Raw genomic sequence first — 19,238 nt, 5'->3', positions numbered from 1 at the left:
ATTAAAGCTTTAGTCTGATTGTATAAACCTCAAGTTTATTACTTTTTTTAAACACAAGACTAGTACAAAAGTGGGGGTGTGCATAGCAGAGGGGGTGAGCGGCTCGACTGGGAGAACTGGGAATACTGGGAAGGGCCCCCACTCTCTTCCAGCCCCAGGATCTGGGAGAAGCTCCCCCTGCCCTGCAGGAAGCACAGGAATGGCTTTGCCCTGCCAGGCTCATCAGGGCTGGGGCTCCACGCTGGCTCGGGGGGTTTGGGCCTGGCCTTGGTTTGGGCCTGGCTGAGCCCAGGTCCCGTCCTGGCTGCCAATGCCCCCAGGCTGGCACAAACCCAGGAATACTCCAAGGGTTTTTTTTCTTCTGCCCGTCTAAAATCAGAATTAAATGGCTCCTGCTGGCTGGAGTTAAGCCCTTTAAACACTGAAATGGAGCAGAGCGGGGCAGGGTGGGGAACACCAGGATTTGGGAATGGGAATTCAGCTAAAGCTGCTCCAGGCTGGGTCTTCCAAAAGCTCCACATTTTGGGTGTGAGAACAAAAAAAAAACAAAAAAAACCCCATCCCAAGCCCCCCCCCCCCCCCAGTGGATAAACCCTCAGTGCTTCCCTGGGGGGAGGAGGTGGGAAAACCATCAGAGCTCAAGGAGAAAATAGCAAAAAAAACCCCAAAAGCTGCACTACGGCTTCACAGTTCAAAATAAAGAGAAAAAATTCAAGTCTAACTGGGATTCCCTTGCCCCAAATCCTCGCTCTGGTGGTTTCACACCCAGGGCTCCATGGCTCAGCCCCTTCCCCCGGAGGGGGAGAGAGGAGCCCAGGATGGGAAATGGCCCAAACTGGGTCCCTGCTGCCCCTCGGTGGCACCGCAGAGGGGCTGGGGCTGCCAGGCGCCACAAAAACCAACAAATGCACCAAAAACAGCCCGGAAAAGCAAAAATGTGCAGAGCTCCGTGCCCTGCCCTTGCCTGGGGCTCGGCTGCCACCTGGGGACGCTCGGGGGACAGCCCGGGCTCATCCATTTGCAAATGAGGTAAATTAAATTAATACTGACCACAGCGGGCTGGGAGGGCGGGGAGCCCCTGACCCAGCCCTGGATTCCTTCAGCCCCGCTCCTGCAGGATCCTGCCCTTGCATTTCACTGCTCCCAGCGGATTTCTTGGGTAAAACCTCCCCTTTTTTAGGCAAAAATCTCAATTTTTAGGGAAAAACCTTCATTTTTTAGGCAAAACCTCCACTGCATTTGGCCACCCAGCACAAGCCCTGTCCGCCCATCACCGAGCACGCCCTGAGAGCGGCTCCCACAGCACCGAGGAAGCTCCTGCCTGGCCCTGCCTCTGCCTCCCTGGGACGGGATTTGGTGACCCCATCCCTGTCCCCGCAGCCGGGCCACACCCGGGGAGCCCCCAGCCCCTTTTCACCCAGAGGAGTCATTTATGCCCTGAGAAATCTGCGGAGTTCAGCCAAAACCCCAAAACCTGCAGCCCTGGAGGTGTCGGGCACGAACAAGGGGGGAAATCTGGGATTCACAGCGCGGTGCCAGCGTCCCCAGGCGAGAAAGGACCCAGCACCAGCCTCGGTCATAATCCCGCACCCCATCCCAGCTGATCCCAAACCAGCACCGCCCCGAGCGCCGGCCCAGCCCCAGAGCAGCCCCCGAGCACGGCGGGGGTTTCCCAGCGGGAATAACAAAGGAATTTCCCCCCTTGTCCGCCGTTCCCTCCGGAGCCGCGCTACCTGCAGCCGCACTCGTCCACCACCATGTCCTCGTAGTGCCGCAGCACCACGTTGTCGCTGTTGTCGTAGTAGAGGATGGAGATGGGGGAGAGGCGGACGGGCACGCAGCAGGGCTGGGGGGTGCCCTGCGGGTCCAGCGAGTGCACCATGGTCTGCAGCACGGCGTGGTTGGTGCTGTTGAGCTCGGCCGCCAGCGGGAACGGGCACTCCCCGCCGCAGTAGTTGGCCAGGTAGCCCTGGGGGGCGATGATCCAGTTCTCCCAGCCCACGTCGCTGAAGCTGATGTAGAGCCGGCGGGGCTTGCACAGGGGGCTGGGGGTCCCCGCGGGGCCCGGGGCGCTCCTCCGGCCGCGGCCGGCGCGGCACTGCCGGCCCAGCGTCACCAGCAGCAGCGAGGCGGCCGCGAAGGCGTCGGAGCTGCCGCAGGGGCCCCCGGCGCCGCCGCTCTCCGACATCTCCAGCACCAAAGCCAGGGAATCCCTGCCCGGCGGCGCCGCCCGGCCGCCCAGCGCCGCGCTCAGCTCGAACACGAGCGATTTGCGCAGCTGGACCAGCGACCGCTCCAGCAGCGGGGCCCGGCCGGGCTGCGGCAGCCCCCGCGGGGACGCCCGGTACAGCCGCAGCTCCAGGACGCGGCCCGGGCTGGGGCCGTGGTAGGAGCTGTGCTGGAAGCGCAGCTCCAGCTGGGCCAGGGTCGGGCGCTCGCCCTCCTCGAGCGCCGAGAGGTTGAAGAGCAGGAGCTTCCGCAGGCACAGCCGGCCCTGGGGCTGCCCCGCGGGCAGGAAACGGCCTGGCGAGGAAGGAGAAACGGCGTGGGGGTGGCTGGACACGGGGCTGGGCAGGATCGGCTCCAGGATGGGCTGGGGGAGCCCTGGGGCTGGGCAGGATCGGCTCCAGGATGGGCTGGGGGAGCCCTGGGGCTGGGCAGGATCGGCTCCAGGATGGGATGGGGCTGAGCGGGATGGGGAAAAAGAGGGCGAACAGGAGCGAATTTGGGTTTAGCCTGGTTTAGCCAGCCCGAGCCAAACTGGAACCACGAGAGAAAAGAGATTTGGGATGCCTTGAGCCCTCAGGGACACCAACCAAACAGTCCCCAGGGCACTGCGAACGGCTCAGCGCAGCCAGATGTGCCCCGGGGTCAGCCAGATGTGCCCCGGGGTCAGCCAGAGGCGCTGGGACAATGAGGAGGGGGGGACACAGCCCGGGGATCGAGCATCCATCCCATCCCTGGGATCAGGACTGGGATCAGGCCTGGGATCAAAGCAGCGCCTCGGGAGGGATTTAGGGGGCTCCAGGACAGACCCTGGCACCGCTGCCCCCCTCACCCCCATCTCGGGGTCCCACACCCATCACCATCACCGGCAGCATCCACAGGACTCCATCCCGCAGGGATTTCTCCTGGAATCCAGCTCGGGACACGGGGCAGGGCGGAGCGGAGCCCGGGGAAGCCCGAACGCGGCGCGGCTGTGGCTGTACCTTGGTCGGCGAAGACTCGGACGATGTTCCCGGGGACATTGAACTCCTCCACCCTGCAGGGCTCCGGCGCTGCCTCCGGCCGGGGCAGGGCCCTCCTCTTGTGGAAGATCCTCCAGAGCACGGGCGGCACCGGCGCGGGGCTCCTGGGGCTGGGCTTGGCGCTCAGCCCCAGCGATCTGAGCAGGGAATTTTCCTGCGGGCCCAGCTCCGAGGCCAGCACGGGGCTGAGCAGGGCCCAGGCGAGGCTGCGGAGGAGCCACATCCCCGCTCTGCGCACCGAGAGCGGCCGGGCCGGGCAGCGCCGGGCGGGGGCCAGGAGCGGAGCCTTTGATGGGCTCGGAGCTCAATGAGCACCGCGGGATCGGCTCTGGGAGGGCTCCGGCACCCCTTAACCCTTTCAGCGCTCCGCCGGCTCTCCCGCAGCTCCCGAGCGCCCGCTCGGGCTCCAGGGCGGTCCGTGGGCTCGGGGTGAGGATGGAAATCCAGCGCTGCTGCAAAAACCCTGCCCGGAGCCGGGCGCAGACCTGGAAAGGCTCTTCCTCCCAAAAAATCCCTTTTTAACTCAATGTGGGATCGGGATGAGGATGGAAATCCAGCGCTGCTCGCTAAAACCCTGCCCGGAGCCAGGGGCAGACCCGGAGCCGGCTTTTCCTCCCAAAAAATCCCTTTTTAAACTCAATCACGGCGTCCAACGCTTCTCTCTTAAAGCCATCGACCTCCAGCACATCAAACCATCCAAGTCCTGCTTCACACGGCCCCAAAAACCATCGGCCCAAAAACCATCGGCCCAAAAAACACCAGTCCCAAAAACCATCGGCCCCAAAAACCATCGGCCCAAAAACCATCGGCTCCAAAATCCACCAGTCCCAAAAACCATCGCCCCAAAAACCACCAGTCCCAAAAACCATTGGCCCAAAACCCCCAGTCCCCACCCAGCACCAGGTCCTGCCCCAGCCAGGCACCCCCAGGTCCCCCAGTCCCTTCTTGGCCATCACAGCAGAGCTGCCGCCACCACCTCCATGTCACAGCCCCCAAAGCCAGCTGGAGCCACCCAGCTCAATGCCAGCCCTGGAAAATTCAGTTTGATCCCCCCAAGGCCACCCCAGCTCTGCTCCGGCCCATCCTGGGGGTTCAGTTCCCCTCCTGCCCTGCAAACCCCACAGAAAACCAAGGAATTCCACACTGGAGGCTCCTCTGACACCCTGGAGGTCACAGGGGGGCACAAGGTCCTGCCACAGCTTGGGGACATTCCCAAGCCCCACTCAGGGCCTGTCCCTGGCTCAGACACAACAGGGGAGGGAACCACCGAACATGGAAAAATCCCACAAATTCCCACACCTGGAATTGATGCCCTGGATCCCCCTCGGCTGCTGGGGGAGGCAGCTGAGGGTCCTGGCCTGGGAGGGGACAGCGAGGGGACAGCGAGGGGACAGTGAGGGACCCAAACCCACAGAGCTGCCCAGGGCAGGGACCTGGAACCTGCAGGGCTGGGGCTGCCTGGAAACCCAGCAGGAATTCTCTGTTCTTCCCAAAAACCCAGCCCTGGAGCAGGAATTCTCTGTTCTTCCCAAAAACCCAGCCCTGGAGCAGGAATTCTCTGTTCTCCCCCAAAATCCCAACTCTAGGAGCAGGAATTCTCTGTTCTTCCCAAAATCCCAGCCCTGGAGCAGGAATTCTCTGTTCTTCCCAAAAACCCAGCCCTGGAGCAGGAATTCTCTGTTCTTCCCAAAATCCCAGCCCTGGAGCAGGAATTCTCTGCTCTTCCTTCACAAGGGGACAGTCCTGGGGGGAAATCCCCCAGCAGGGACCTGCAGGACGCTTTCTAAGCCACTCCAAGACCTACACGGGGATTTTTCCAAGGAAATGGAACCTCCTGGGCCTCCACCCGAGGTGGATTCCCAGGCAGTGGCAGCTGCAGGGGACAGTGGCTCCTGCAAGGGCAGCTCTGCAGTGCCTGGCTGGCAGCTGGGGCACAGCTGGAGCACAGCTGGAGCACAGCTGGGGCACAGCTGGCCTCGGGGTCCCTTCCTAGGGCAGGACAGGAGCTCCCCTGCCCGGGCTGGAGCAGCTGGGAGGGTCTGGGGGTGTCACAGCAGGGCTGAGGATGTGGAGCAACACCAGGGACACAAAGGCAGCCCCAGGTCCCACCTGGCCAGCACAGCCACCAGAGTCCCGGCCAAACTGGGCCAAACTGGGCCAAAGTGGGAGCCCCCAGGCGCAGGGGACAGGGCCAGGGCCCAGCCCAGCCCCAGGGCTGGCAGGGGGATTCTCCTCGGGCCTGTCCTTGGCAGGGTCCCAGGGCAGGTCCTGGGCCAGCCCCGCAGCCGTGGCCACGCCGCCCTCACAACCTCTTGTCCTTGACGAGGCCGTTCCTGAGGTGCAGCCTGGGGAGAGCAGAGCCCGTGTCAGCCCCTGAACACACAGAGCCCCTCATGCCCTGCTGGGGCCACTGCTGCCCCCAGAGCCCTGCACTGTGATGGCTCCAGCTCCAGGCAGAGCTCAGAGCCCCTGGCAGGGCCTGAAGGGGCTCCAGGAGAGCTGCAGAGGGACTGGGGACAAGGATGGAGGGACAGGAGCCAGGGAGTGGATTTAAAGTGGGAAAAAGGAGATTTGGGTGGGACATTGGGAAGGGGTTCCTGGCTGGGAGGGTGGGGAGGGAATTCCCAGAGCAGCTGTGGCTGCCCCTGGAGCCCTGGCAGTGCCCCAGGCCAGGCCCTGGGCTCACGGGGATGTCCCAGGTGTGGAGCTGGGTGGGCTTTAGGGTTTCTGACCCAAACCAGGCTGGAATTCCACGTACCCTTCCTTCAGAGCCCGGGGCAGTTGGATCCCAGGCTCCTTGCCGGGTTTCCTGCTCTCCTCCAGGTCGTACTCACGGACGTCGTTCACCTCCTGCATCTGCCCCAGCAGCACCTTGGCCACGAACAGCACGATGTACTGGGGACAGAGGGGACAGAGGGGACAGAGGGGACAGAGGGGACAGAGGGGACAGCGACCCTCAGCACGGGCCCAGCCCGGGGGGGACCTTGCCCTGCTGCCCCCTCCCCATTTGGGGCAGGGCAGCTCCCCCGGGATGGTCACAGCCCCGGGATGGGCCTGGGGGCTCGGAGCAGAACTCCGGGGACAATTCCTGCTCTCATCCCAGGGGCGATGGCACCAGCAGCTCCCTGCCCTGCTCTGCCCCACGGATCCCCCCTCTCCACCCCTGCCCGCAGCCTGGGGCAGGCAGGAACATTCCCAGACCGTTTCCACCTCTCTCAAATCCTTTCTGGGATGCAGGGACACTCCCAGGACCAGGACGTTCACACCTCTCTCAAATCCCCTTTCTGGGATGCACAAACATTCTCAGACCGTTCCCACCTCTCTCCCTGCTGTTATCACTCCCCCCGGGGGTGTCAGACACTCTGAATTCCCAAGGGAACCCCCCAGCCTTCCCCCCGACCCCCCAAACCTCCCCTATGGCTGCCACCCCCGCAGCAGCAGCAGCAGCAGGGGGACCCCAGGGACAGGGGACGTGTCCCCGCTGTCCCCAGCCCCAGTTTGTCCCCGTGGGGTGGCAGCAGCCCGGGATCACCCACCAGGAACCAGTAGATGTTCATCAGGGTGAGCACGAGCAGCAGGGCGTTGAAGAAGAAGTAGAAGGGGATGTTGGGGACGGACTGGAGGCTGGAGTGGCAGGTGGCATAGAGCACCTTCAGCGGGAACCAGTAGAGACGGAACCAGAACCTGCAGGGATGGGCACAGCGTGGGGTCAGGGTGGGATGGCAGGGACAGGGCCAGTGCAGCCTGTGCCCCCTGAGCCCCAATCCCTGCTGCCCCCTGAACCCTGATTCCTGCTGCGCCCTGAGCCCCAATTCCTGCTGCCCCCTGAGCCCCAGTTCCTGCTCTGGGAAAGGGACAGAGCCAGCACAGCCTGTGCCCCCTGAACCCCAATTCCTGCTCTGGGAAAGGGACAGAGCCAGCACAGCCTGTGCCCCCTGAACCCCAATTCCTGCTGCCCCCTGAACCCAAATTCCTGCTGCCCCCTGAACCCCAATTCCTGCTCTGGGAAAGGGACAGGGCCAGCACAGCCTGTGCCCCCTGAGCCCCAATTCCTGCTGCCCCCTGAGCCCCAATTCCGGCTCTGGGAAAGGGACAGAGCCAGCACAGCCTATTCATCCATGGATGTGTCCGTCCATCCATCCATCCATCCATCCATCCATCCATCCATCCATCCATCCATCCATCCATCCATCCATCCATCCATCCTCCTCCTCCTCCCCCCTGCCCGGGTCATTTGTCACAGCGGTGTCACCAGCAATGTCACCAGTGGTGTCACAGCGGTGTCACAGGAATTTCACAGGCACTCAGAGCCTGCACTACAGAGGGATTCCGAGCCCAGCAGGAGCTCGGCCCCAGGAGATGGTGGGGGGTCCCAAAAACCGGGAGGGGAGAGGGGACTGGGAGCAGGGGGACAAAAATCCTTCAGAAAGGGTCAGGAGTGGGATCAGGGGGACAAAAATCCTTCAGAAAGGGTCAGGAGTGGGATCAGGGGCACAAACCCAGCAGGGAGGAAGGTCTGGACTGGGATCAGGGCCCCAAACCCACCAGGGAAGGTCAGGATTACAATCAGGGCCCCAAACCCACCCAGAAGGGTCAGGATTGGGATCAGGAACCCAAACCAGACCCACAAGGTCGGGATTAGGATCAGGGCCCCAAACCCAGCAGGGAGGATCAGGTTTAGGATCAGTGACTCAGAGCAGACGCAGCAGGGAAGGTCAGGATTGGGATCAGGGACCCAAACCAGACCCATGAGGACGGGATTGGGATCAGGGACACAAACCCAGCAGGGAGGGTGAGGTTTAGGATCAGGGCCCGAAAGCCAGGAGGGAGGGTCAGGATTGGGATGAGGGCCCCAAAGCCAACAGGGAGGGTCAGGATTGGGATGAGGGCCCCAAAGCCAGCAGGTTTAGGATCAGGGCCCCAAAGCCAGCAGGGTTTAGGGTCAGGATTGGGATCAGGGCCCCAAAACCCACCCGGGAGGGTCAGGATTGGGATCAGGGCCCCAAAGCCAGCAGGTTTAGGACCGGGGGCTCCGTGCCAGACCCACCAGCTGACGCTGAAGGCCAGGCAGCCGGCGTTGGCCAGGAGGTCGTTGAGGCGGTGGAAGGCGCCACCGCGGTGCTTGAAGTACACGTTGAGCTTGGTGAACTCGAGCTGAACGTCATTGACATCGTGCAGGAACAGCACCAGCACACCCACATTGTGGTACCTGCGGGAAACAGCGGGGAAAATGGGGGAACAATGGGGAAAAATGGGGGGAAATGGGGAAACAATGGGGAAAAATGGGGGGAAATGGGAAAAATGGGGGGAAATGGGAAAAATGGGGGGAAATGGGGAAACAATGGGGAAAAATGGGAGAAACAACAGGGAAAAATGGGAAAAATGGGGGGAAATGGGGGAAACTGTGGGGAAATGGGAAAAATGGGGGGAAATGGGGAAACAATGGGGAAACATGGGGGGAAATGGGGGAAACTGCGGGGAAATGGGAAAAACTGCGGGGAAATGGGGAAAAATCATGGGGAAAAACCATGGGGAAATGGGAAAAACTGCAGGGGAAAGCTGTGGGGAAATGGGGAAATGAAATAGAGAAAAACTGTGGGGAAATGGGAAAAACCATGAGGAAATGGGAAAAACCATGTAGAAATGGGGAAAATGGGGGGGGAACAACCGGGGAAATGGGAAAAACCGGGAAAATGGGGAAAACCGGGGAACTGGGGAAATGAAATGGGGAAAATCCCGGGGAGAAGGCTGACCTGAAGGCGTAGGAGGAGGCCAGCAGGGTCAGGGTGACCACGTGGTGCAGCAGCATCACCAGCGAGTCCTTGCGCCACGTGTCCATGTAGGCCGTGGCGTACAGGGAGTGCCCGTAGAAGCTGCCCTGCAGCAGGTACGCCAGGGCAATGTCCCTGGGCACCTCCATGCCCCGCTGCCAGCCTGCAGGGTTCGGGTTTGGCAGGGGGAAAAGGAAAATAGAAACAGGAATCAAAATAAAATCATCTATATTATTGTAGAGAATAAAAATAATCTAAATAATCTAAATAATCATAATAGTAATAGTAGTAATAATAGTAATAATAGTAATTACAATAATAATAACGGTAATAATAATAATAGTGCCCTGCTACCAGCCTGAGGGGAACAGGTTGGTTTATGTTTGTAATAATAATAATAAAAATAAAAAATAGATATAAAAATAGATATAGAAATAGAAATAGAAATAGAAATAGAAATAATAATAATAATAATAATAATAATAATAATAATAATAATAATAATAATAATAATAATAATAATAATAATAATAATAGTGCCCTGCTGCCAGTCTGGGGATGGGGGCAGGAACCACTCCAGGTTGGCCTATATTTGTAATAATAATAATAATAATAATAATAATAATAATAATAATAATAATAATAATAGAAAATTACAAGTAATCTGCATAATAATAATAATCTATATTATTATAGATAAGTCAAAATAATCGATATTATTATATATTATGATGCAATATTAATCTATGTTATTATAGATTAGTTTTTGCAAGCTGTGATCAATCACAGTGAGTTTATACATGATGTATATGTGTGGTTTTGGGTTTGTATCCCTGTCCACAGCAGTGGGGGGAATGAGGGGATTTTTAAGCCCTGATTTAGTGCAGGGAATTTGAGGTGATTTTTAGCCCTGGTTTTGTGCAGGGGTTGGAATGAGGGGATTTTTAAGCCCTGACTTGCTGCCCCTGCCCATGACCATGAGCTGATCTTCAAGGTCCTTCCCACCCCAGCCCAGGCCATGATTTCATTGTCCATGATTTCATTGTCCATGATTTCATTGTCCATGATTTCATTGTCCATGATTTATTTCATCAGTTCCTGGTTCACTCCGCCCCTCCAGCAGCCACCAAAGAAAGGAACACCCAGACACCCCCTTGTGCCCTTTCTGCACCCGGAGCAGGACAGAAAAAGGGATAAAAAGGGGAATTTGGGGGTGGCTGTGCAGCCTCACCGTAGAAGACGGAGGGCGGGTCGTGGAAGAAGGGGTAGTCGGTGCAGAAGAGCAGGTAGGCGCCGTAGGACCACGACACCGAGTAGAAAAACAACTTCCAGGCACTCTCGGGCATCTTGGCAGCATCTTTGGGCTGCAGCTGGCACCACTCCCCAAAGGGCTGCGGGGAAATGGGGAATTTCACCAGGGAAAGGGAAAAGGGGGAATTTCATCAGCAAAGCCTCAGCCAGGGGGCTCAGCAGCGGCCAGAGCCCGGCTCTGCCAGCAGGAACGAGCTGGGGAAGGGGAAATGGGGAGAGACCCCTCTGGAGCCGTGCAAGGGAGCCTGGGGCATCCTGCCCCTCCCTGGAGCATCCTCAGAGCATCCCTGGAGCACCCCCTCCCTCCTCGGAGCATCCCCTCCCTCCTCAGAGCATCCTGTCCCTCCTCCTCCTCCCTGGAGCATCCTCAGAGCATCCCCCGAGCATCCTCCCCTCCCGGGGCGCCCCGGGCACGCTGGCTCTGGCAGGGTGGAGCCGGGAATGCAGAAAATCCCAGGAAATGGCAGGAAAGCCCCGAGGAGAAGCTCCCCCAGCATTACCCGGGCAGGGCAGGGCTGGGCGCTGCCACCAGGTGCCACCAGCGGCTCTGCCACCCCTCCCCGCGCCCCCAGCGCCTTCTCCAGCCCCGATCCCGCCGGGATTCCCCTCCCCAGGGCAGCTCTGCTGGGGGAATCCAACGAAATTCCCGAAATTCCTGTCCTGGCTGCCCAGGGGGACGGGGACAGCCTCGGGTTTGGGGGGAGACACGGATCCAGGCTCGTTCTGGGGGGAACAAACTGACCCAGCCTCATTTCTGGGGGGTGGTAAATGGATCCAGCCTCATTTCTGGGGGAATAAATGGATCCAGCCTCATTTCTTGGGGAATAAATGGATCCAGCCTCATTTTGGGGGGAATAAATGGATCCAGCCTCATTTATGGGGGTAATAAATGGATCCAGCCTCATTTTTGGGGGGCAGTAAATGGATCCAGCCTCATTTATGGGGGGAATAAATGGATCCAGGCAGGCACAGCCTCATTTTTTGGGAAGAAACAGATCCAGCCAGGCACAACCCCGGGATTTTGGGAATGAAGGGAGCAGGGGCTCTGCCCTCCCCTGTGCCCCAGGGAGGGTTCTGGGTGTCAGGGGGGATTCCTTTCTGTCCCAGGGGGATTTTCCCTGCCCCAGGGAGGGTTTGGGGTATCAGGGGGGATTCCTTTCTGTCCCAGGGGGATTTTCCCTGCCCCAGGGAGGGTTTGGGGTATCAGGGGGGATTCCTTTCTGTCCCAGGGGGATTTTCCCTGCCCCAGGGAGGGTTTCCAGCCCCTGCTGGCAGCTGAGCCCTTCCAGGCCCCATTCCTGCTTCCCACCAGAGCAGTGACAGCACTGGGGTCCCTGAGAAACCCCAAATCCCCCCCAGAACTGCTCCGGGTGAGCCCCAGGTGAAAACAAAACTCTGCAGGGTAACAGGACCCTGCCCAGGTCAGCACTTTCTGCTCCTAAATTAAGGCCCCAGCTGTCCCTGGTGCTTGGCCCCTTCTCCAGGGGCTCCAATCCCAAAAGCTCTGGGGTTTCCGGGCTCCAATCCCAAAAGCTCTGGGGTTTCTGGACTCGTCCCCTGCTGCTGAGGCCTTTTCCAGGGCAGAAGAGGAGCAGGGGGAGTCAATAATGCACAGAAAGCTTCAGTTCCTGGGGTGTGCACACAGCAGAGACAGCCCAGGGGCTTTGGGGTCCTCAAAGCCCCACTCAGCCCACAGGGTTTGGGGTTCAAGGGACCACAGGGATCCGTGGGGTCTGTGGGGCAGAGATCCCCCATCCCAAGGTGGATTTGGGATCTGAGCTGGGCCTCACCCCCTGCTCACCCCACAGGGTTTGGGGTTCAAGGGACCACAGGGATCCGTGGGGTCTGTGGGGCAGGGATCCCCCATCCAAAGGTGGATTTGGGATCTGCACTCAACCTGAACCCCTGCTCACCCCACAGGGTTTGGGGTGGAAAGGACCACAGGGATTGTCCATTTCCAGCCCTTCCCCATCCCAGGCTGGATTTGGGATCTGGGCTGGGCCTCACCCCCTGCTCACCCCACAGGGTTTGGGGTCAGAGCCCCCTCAGGGCTCTCCCATTTCCACCCTTCCCCATCCTGGGGCTCCAGGACGGGAGGTGGCTCCAGGGGGGACAGGGGGACATGGGGGTGTCCCTGGGGGTGTCCCTGGGGGTGTCCCTGGGGGTGTCCCCGGGGGTGTCCCCAGCGCTGCCCACGGGCCCAGCTCTGCCCCGTGGGGAGGGGGAGGGGCTGGGGGATGTCCTCCCATCACCCGGTGCTGTTGCCATGGTGACGGCGCAGTGATGCCCGTTGCTACGGGCGACGGAGCCGCGTCGGGATCTGGCTGGGGCTGGAGGAGCCCAGGGCTGCGGGCGCTGATGTCACTCGGGCTCTGCTGAAAGGGCCGAGCCTGCCCTGCCTCCCCTCCTCCTCCTCCTCCTCCTCCTCCTCCTCCTCCTCCTCCTCCTCCTCCTCCCGCGGGCCCTGCAGGCCGGGGGAAGGGGCTGGGGCTGCCCCCGGGGCTGGGAACACCCGCGGGGAGGAGACAATGAGGGGGCTCCTTTGCCAGCCCCCAGCACAGCCGGGCTCCCTAAATCCACCCCAAATTCCGGAGATCCCGAAATCCACAGCCGGGATCCCTCAATCCATCCCCAGGGACCCTAAATCCACCCCCAGGGACCCTCAATCCACCCCCAGGGATCCTAAATCCATCCCCAGGTATCCCTAAATCCATCCCCAGGGATCCCTAAATCCACCCCCAGGGACCCTCAATCCATCCCCAGGGACCCTAAATCCCTCTTCAGTCCCAGCAGCAGGAGCCAGGAGAGCTGGGCAGGGGGAAGGGGCATCCAGTGCCAGGGCTGGGAGGAGCCGGCGGTGCCAGGGCCGGTGCCAGGGCCGGTGCCAGGGCCGGTGCCAGGGCTGGCCAGGGCACAGAACGTTCCCCAGGGACACAAAGGAGCGGCTGGCACGGAGCAGCCCCGGAACTGGCAGTGCCAGGGGGGAGGATGAGCCAGGGCAGCCCCCGGGCCCTGCCCGGCCTCACCCGAGCCCCGCTCCGGCTCCTTCCCCTTCCCAGGGCTGGGGGTGCCCAGGGGGCTCCGAGCCCTCTGTCCCTCTGTCCCTCTGTCCATCTGTCCGTCTGTCCGTCCCTCTGTCCGTCTGTCCCTCTGTCCCTCTATCCCCTCTGTCCCCTCTGTCCCTATGTCCCTCTGTCCCACTCTGTCCCTCTGTCTGTCCCTCTGTCCGTCTGTCCTTCTGTCCCTCCATCCCCTCTGTCCGTCTGTCCCTCTGTCCGTCTGTCCCTCTGTCCGTCTGTCCCTCTGTCCCTCTATCCCCTCTGTCCCTCTGTCCCACTCTGTCCCTCTGTCCGTCTGTCCCTCTGTCCCTCTATCCCCTCTGTCCCTCTGTCCCGTATCCCTCTGTCCCTCTGTCCGTCTCTCCCCTCTGTCCCATTCTGTCCCACTCTGTCCCCTCTGTCCCTCTGTCCCTCTGCCCCATGCAGTCCCTCTGTCCCATTCTGTCCCATTCTGCCCCATTCTGTCCCCTCTGTCCCCTCTGTCCCATTCAGTCCCTCTGTCCCATTCAGTCCCTCTGTCCCATTCTGTCCCTCTGTCCCTCTGTCCCTCTGCTCCCGGCTCAGCCACCCCAGGGCTGGGGCTCCCAAAGGGTCCCAGAATGGATTTGGGACCCCAAACCCGGCGCCTTCCACCCCCCCCCAGGGTGCAGCAAAGCCCCCGGGGCACTGCCAGGGGCAGGGCAGACGCAGCTTCCTTGGGGCATTCCTTGGGAATTCTTTGGGAATTCTTTGGGAATTCTTTGGGAATTCTGCCCCAAATGGAACCGTTCCTCCCCAAAATCCCACCCGGCAGACCCAGAAAGGAAAAACCAGGAAAAAAATCCCTGCTCTGTGAGGCCAGAGCGCCCTGGGGACACGGGGGCAGTGGCTGCCACCCTCCCTGCTCTCCTCTCCGTGCCTCAGTTTCCCCGCCGTGCCAAGCCCTGGCCAGCATTCCCCAGCCGCAGCGGTGGGAAAAGGCGATTCCCCCCCGGTTCCCAGCAGGAGCAGCGATTCCATGCCCTGGATTGGTGTCGGGGAAGGAGGAGCCGCTGCTGACACAGCAGAGCAGCCCCGGGGCACAAAGGCGCCTTTGTGGCTCTGCCCCCCCGGCAGCCCCGGCTTTGTGCTCAGGGCAGGAAGGGGCAGAGCAGCCCCGGCTCCGCGTCCTCCGCTCCCACACGGGGCTGGGAAAGGAGCTCCTGGCAGGGCCGCAGGGGGGAAGGACGCCAGGAATCCCGGATTTCCAAATCCCAAATTTCCAGAATCCCGGATTTCCAGCATTCTGAATGTCCAGAATCCCAAATTTCCAACATCCCAAATTTCCAGAATCCTGAATTTCCAGAATCCTGAATTCCCAGAATCTTGAATTTCCAGAATCCTGAATTTCCAGCATCTGAATTTCCAGAATCCCGAATTTCCAGAATCCTAGATTTCCAGAATCCTGAATTTCCAGAATCCCGAATTTCCAGAATCCTGTATTTCCAGAATCCCGAATTTCCAGAATCCCGGATTTCCAGCATTCTGAATTTCCATCATCCTGAATTTCCAGAATCCCAAATTTCCAGCATCTGAATTTCCAGCATTCTGAATTTCCAGCCTCCCAAATTTCCAGAATCCAAAATTTCCAGCATCTGAATTTCCAGAATCCCAAATTTCCAGAATCCTGGATTTCCAGAATCCTGAGTTTCCAGCATCTGAATTTCCAGAATTCTGAATTTCCAGAACCTTGAATTTCCAGCCTCCTGAATTTCCAGCTCTCACATCCCCCTGGGGCTGCTCTGGGTTGCTCCCCTCCCCTGGGGACATTTCCCAACATTTTTCCCTGCAGGGGACACTGGGATGTCCTGAAAACCTGGACACCAGCAGGTCAGGGTCGGGTTTGGAGTTAGTTCCAGGTTTAGGGTTAGGGTTAGGATTAGATTTAGGATTAGGGTTAGATTTAGGGTTAGGGTTGGGTTAGGGTTAGGATTAGGGTTCAGTTTAGGCTTAGGGTTATGATTAGGCTCGGGTTAGGGTTAGCATTGGTCATTTCAGCCTCCAAGGGAGGAAGGATGCCCCAGGAAGCCAAATGCTGAGCAGGGGAGCAGTTCCTGGGCTCAAACCTCTCCCTTTTCTCCCCTTGGACCATCCTGACCCAGCCCTGCCCTCCCCGAGGCTCTGAGACCCAAACCTGGCACCTTTTACAGAAAATCCAATATCCCCATCCCTGCCCTCTGCCATTCCAGCCAGGAAATTTTCCAATCTTTTTAAAATACAGCCCTGGAGCCTGAGCTGTGCCTCCCTGCTGCCAGGGAAAGCTGATGCCACCAGAGCCCTGCTCAGCATCTCATCAGCATCAGGCACAGGCAGCTGGAACCCCCGGCCCCCCTGGCCCTTCTGCAGTTACAGACGTGACCCATTTCCCCAGGGAACGGCACCTCGGGGCTGCCAGGGGCTGCCAGGACCTGCCAGGGGCTGCCAGGGGCTGCCAGGGGCTGCCAGGACCTGCCAGGGGCTGCCAGGGGCTGCCAGGGGCTGCCAGGAGCTGCCAGGACCCACCAGGACCCACCAGGGGCTGCCAGGGGCTGCCAGGGGCTGCCAGGACCCACCAGGACCTGCCAGGACCTGCCAGGGGCTGCCAGGGACTGCCAGGACCCACCAGGGGCTGCCAGGACCCGCCAGGGGCTGCCAGGGACTGCCAGGACCCACCAGGACCCACCAGGACCTGCCAGGAGCTGCCAGGGGCTGCCAGGGGCTGCCAGGACCCACCAGGGGCTGCCAGGAGCTGCCAGGGGCTGCCAGGACCCGCCAGGGGCTGCCAGGGACTGCCAGGACCCACCAGGACCCACCAGGACCTGCCAGGACCCGCCAGGGGCTGCCAGGACCCACCAGGACCCACCAGGGGCTGCCAGGACCTGCCAGGGGCTGCCAGGGGCTGCCAGGACCTGCCAGGACCCACCAGGAGCTGCCAGGGAAATCCAGCCTGGCACAAATTCCCAGCACTTTCCTCGTCCTCAGCCCCTTGTTGAAGCCCTCACAGGGAATGAGGGGAAATCCAGTCTGGCACAAAGTCCCAGCAGATTCTTCACCCACAGCCCCTTCAATGCCTCATGGGCAGAGAGGGGATGGGGAGAATCCATCCTGGCACGAATTCCATCACAATCCTCACCCACAGCCCCTTCAACCCTTCAGAGGCAGACAGGGCACGAGGGAAATCCAGCCTGGCACAAATTCTGCTCCCAATCCTCACCCTCAGTCCCTCCCACACATCAGGGACAGACTGGGAATGGGGGAAATCCAGCCTGGCACAAACTCCCAGCACAAATTCTGCTCTCAATCCTCACCCCTGCCCTGCAGGGCTGGGCTGGAGCTCGCCCAAGGCCGGGAGCCCCCGGGACCCCTTTAGGGACACCCTGAGCCCCCAGCTCGGCCAGGGGAGGGCAGCCAGGCCCGGGGGGTGACAAAGAACTGCCCCCAAATGCCCCAAATGCCCCAAATGCCCCAAATGCCCCAAATCCCCGAGGGCTCTGCCCTGGAGGCCGCGGCAGAGCCGGCAGCACCTCCCGAGGAACCGGAGCACAGGGACAGAGGGGACAGAGCCACCAAGAGCCCCACAAGGGACCCTGCTCGGCCCGTCCTGAGCGGGGACAGACAGAGGGGACAGCCAGACAGAGGGGACAGACAGACAGAGGGGACAGACAGACAGAGGGGACAGCGAGAGGGGACAGACAGACAGAGGGGACAGACAGAAGGGACAGACAGAGGGGACAGACAGAGGGACAGAGAGAGGGGACAGACAGAGGGGACAGACAGACAGAGGGGACAGACAGACAGAGGGGACAGCGAGAGGGGACAGACAGAGGGGACAGCGAGAGGGGACAGACAGGGGGGACAGACAGAGGGGACAGACAGACAGAGGGGACAGACAGAGGGGACAGACAGACAGAGGGGACAGCGAGAGGGGACAGACAGAGGGACAGAGAGAGGGGACAGAGAGAGGGGACAGACAGACAGAGGGGACAGCGAGAGGGGACAGACAGGGGGGACAGAGAGAGGGGACAGACAGACAGAGGGACAGAGAGAGGGGACAGACAGAGGGGACAGACAGAGGGGACAGAGAGAGGGGACAGACAGACACAGGGGACAGACAGAGGGGACAGCGAGAGGGGACAGACAGAGGGGACAGACAGAGGGGACGGCGCTCCTGGGCCGGGCAGCGGCAGCGCTGCAGCAGCGAGCCGGGCACCGAGATCTGCTCCAAAACCCGCAGGAATGTGTCCCCTCTGTGTCCCCTCCGTGTCCCCTCCGTGTCCCCTCTGTGTCCCCTCCGTGTCCCCTCCGTGTCCCCTCTGTGTCCCCTCTGTGTCCCCTCCGTGTCCCCTCCGTGTCCCCTTTTTTCCCCCCGGGCAAGGGACGAGCCGGGAACGAGCGGGAAGGAAAAATCCGTGACCTTCTGGGGATGCGGGGATGGAAACGGCAGCGGGGGAGGAGCAGGGAGGGCTCAAATCCTTCGGGATGCAGCCCCGGGAAAGGCACAAAAACCAGGAATAACCGGGGAGAAAAAACCTCAGCCTCGTGGGGATGGAAATGTGGGGGGAATAAGGGGGAAGAGGAGCAGGGGGGGCTCTGCTCCGGGATGCTCAAACCCTGCAGGATGCAGCTCCGGGAAAGGCATGGAAGCACGGAAAAAGCCGGGAATAACCGGGAGGAAAAACGCCTCAGCCTTGTGGGGGCAGGGATGGAAACGCGGAGGGGAAAATGGAGCGGGGGGGGGGGCACGGGGATGCTCAAATCCTGCAGGAGGCAGCCCCGGGAAAGGCAGAAAAAACCGGGAATAACCGGGAAGAAATGGCCTCGGCCTGGAGGGGCTGGGGAGGGATGCGGGGGATGGCGGAGGGGGCGCAGGGGGGGCTCTCCCTGCCCCATCCCCGGGGCTGCGGCGCCGGAGGAAGGCGCGGAACAACCTGGGAATAACCTGGAAGAGAACGCGCTCAGCCCCGCGGGGCTCTCCCGCCACCTCGGGATGCTCCGCGCTCGGGGATGCGGCCCCCGGGGCGCGTCCCTGGCCCCACCAACGCATCCCCGAATCCCGCAGGGGGTGCGGGCGCTGCCCCCCGCGTTCCCCCGCTCCCAGCGCCGTTTCCATCGCTCCCAGCCCCGTTTCTATCGCTCCCAGCCCCGTTCCCCGCTCCCAGCCCCGTTCCCCGCTCCCAGCCCCGATCCCTGCTCCCGGAGCCCGGCACTGACCCGAAAGAGGCGGCGGGAGCAGGCGCGGCGCAGCGCGGTCCAGCCCAGCGCGCAGATCCCGCACAGCAGCACCTCCGCCCAGCCCAGGTGCGCGTTCTCGGCCCAGGTGCGCAGCGCCAGCTCCCAGCCGCAGTCGCCGCAGCCCCGCGCCGCCGCCGCCAGGCTGCCGTAGCCCCGGCGGAGCAGCTCCCCGTAGCCGGGCATGGGCTCCGGAGGCGGCATCGCGGAGCTGGCACGGCCGCGGCCCCGCGCAGGCTCCGGCGGGGCGGGCACCGCGCTCCCCCCGCGCCGGTACCGGGCGGGAGCCGCCCCCTGGCACGGCCCGGCCCGGCCCGGCCCACCCGGGCACAGCAGAGGGAGGAACGCGGGGGGAGCGCGCTGGGGGCGCCGCGGGACCGGGAGGGGAGAGCGGAGGAAAAGCGAAATTCGGTACCGGGGGTGATGGGAACGGGGGAAGCGCTGGGAGGGGCACGGGGACGGCACGGCACGGAATGGAATGGCACGGAATGGCACGGGGATGGCACGGGGATGGCACAGACACGGCACGGAATGGCACGGGGATGGCACGGACACGGCACGGAATGGAATGGCACGGAATGGCACGGGGATGGCACGGGGATGGCACAGACACGGCACGGAAT

The 19,238-nt window shown here is 61.4% G+C and overlaps 2 protein-coding genes across 2 annotated transcripts; both read right to left on the bottom strand.

The window, feature by feature from the left end:
* Nucleotide 1: 1 nt before the first annotated feature.
* Nucleotides 2–4,049, bottom strand: GDF1 (growth differentiation factor 1). Its single transcript, XM_054650270.2, has 2 exons — nucleotides 3,210–4,049; nucleotides 2–2,523 (listed from the first exon to the last, which is right to left on the bottom strand). Exons 1-2 carry the CDS (start codon nucleotides 3,469–3,471, stop codon nucleotides 1,730–1,732), a joined length of 1,056 nt encoding a protein of 351 aa, XP_054506245.2. The 5' UTR covers nucleotides 3,472–4,049; the 3' UTR covers nucleotides 2–1,729.
* Nucleotides 4,050–4,174: 125 nt separating this feature from the next.
* Nucleotides 4,175–18,975, bottom strand: CERS1 (ceramide synthase 1). Its single transcript, XM_054650242.2, has 7 exons — nucleotides 18,598–18,975; nucleotides 10,251–10,410; nucleotides 9,002–9,182; nucleotides 8,296–8,457; nucleotides 6,785–6,932; nucleotides 6,007–6,143; nucleotides 4,175–5,593 (listed from the first exon to the last, which is right to left on the bottom strand). Exons 1-7 carry the CDS (start codon nucleotides 18,817–18,819, stop codon nucleotides 5,551–5,553), a joined length of 1,053 nt encoding a protein of 350 aa, XP_054506217.1. The 5' UTR covers nucleotides 18,820–18,975; the 3' UTR covers nucleotides 4,175–5,550.
* Between the last annotated feature and the right edge of the window lie 263 nt (nucleotides 18,976–19,238).

This window comes from Agelaius phoeniceus, chromosome 29 (genome assembly GCF_051311805.1).
Source record: "Agelaius phoeniceus isolate bAgePho1 chromosome 29, bAgePho1.hap1, whole genome shotgun sequence".
In the NCBI taxonomy this organism is placed as follows: Eukaryota; Metazoa; Chordata; class Aves; order Passeriformes; family Icteridae; genus Agelaius; species Agelaius phoeniceus.
Note: the sequence above shows the minus strand (reverse complement) of the source record. Positions and strands in the feature narration are given on the sequence as shown.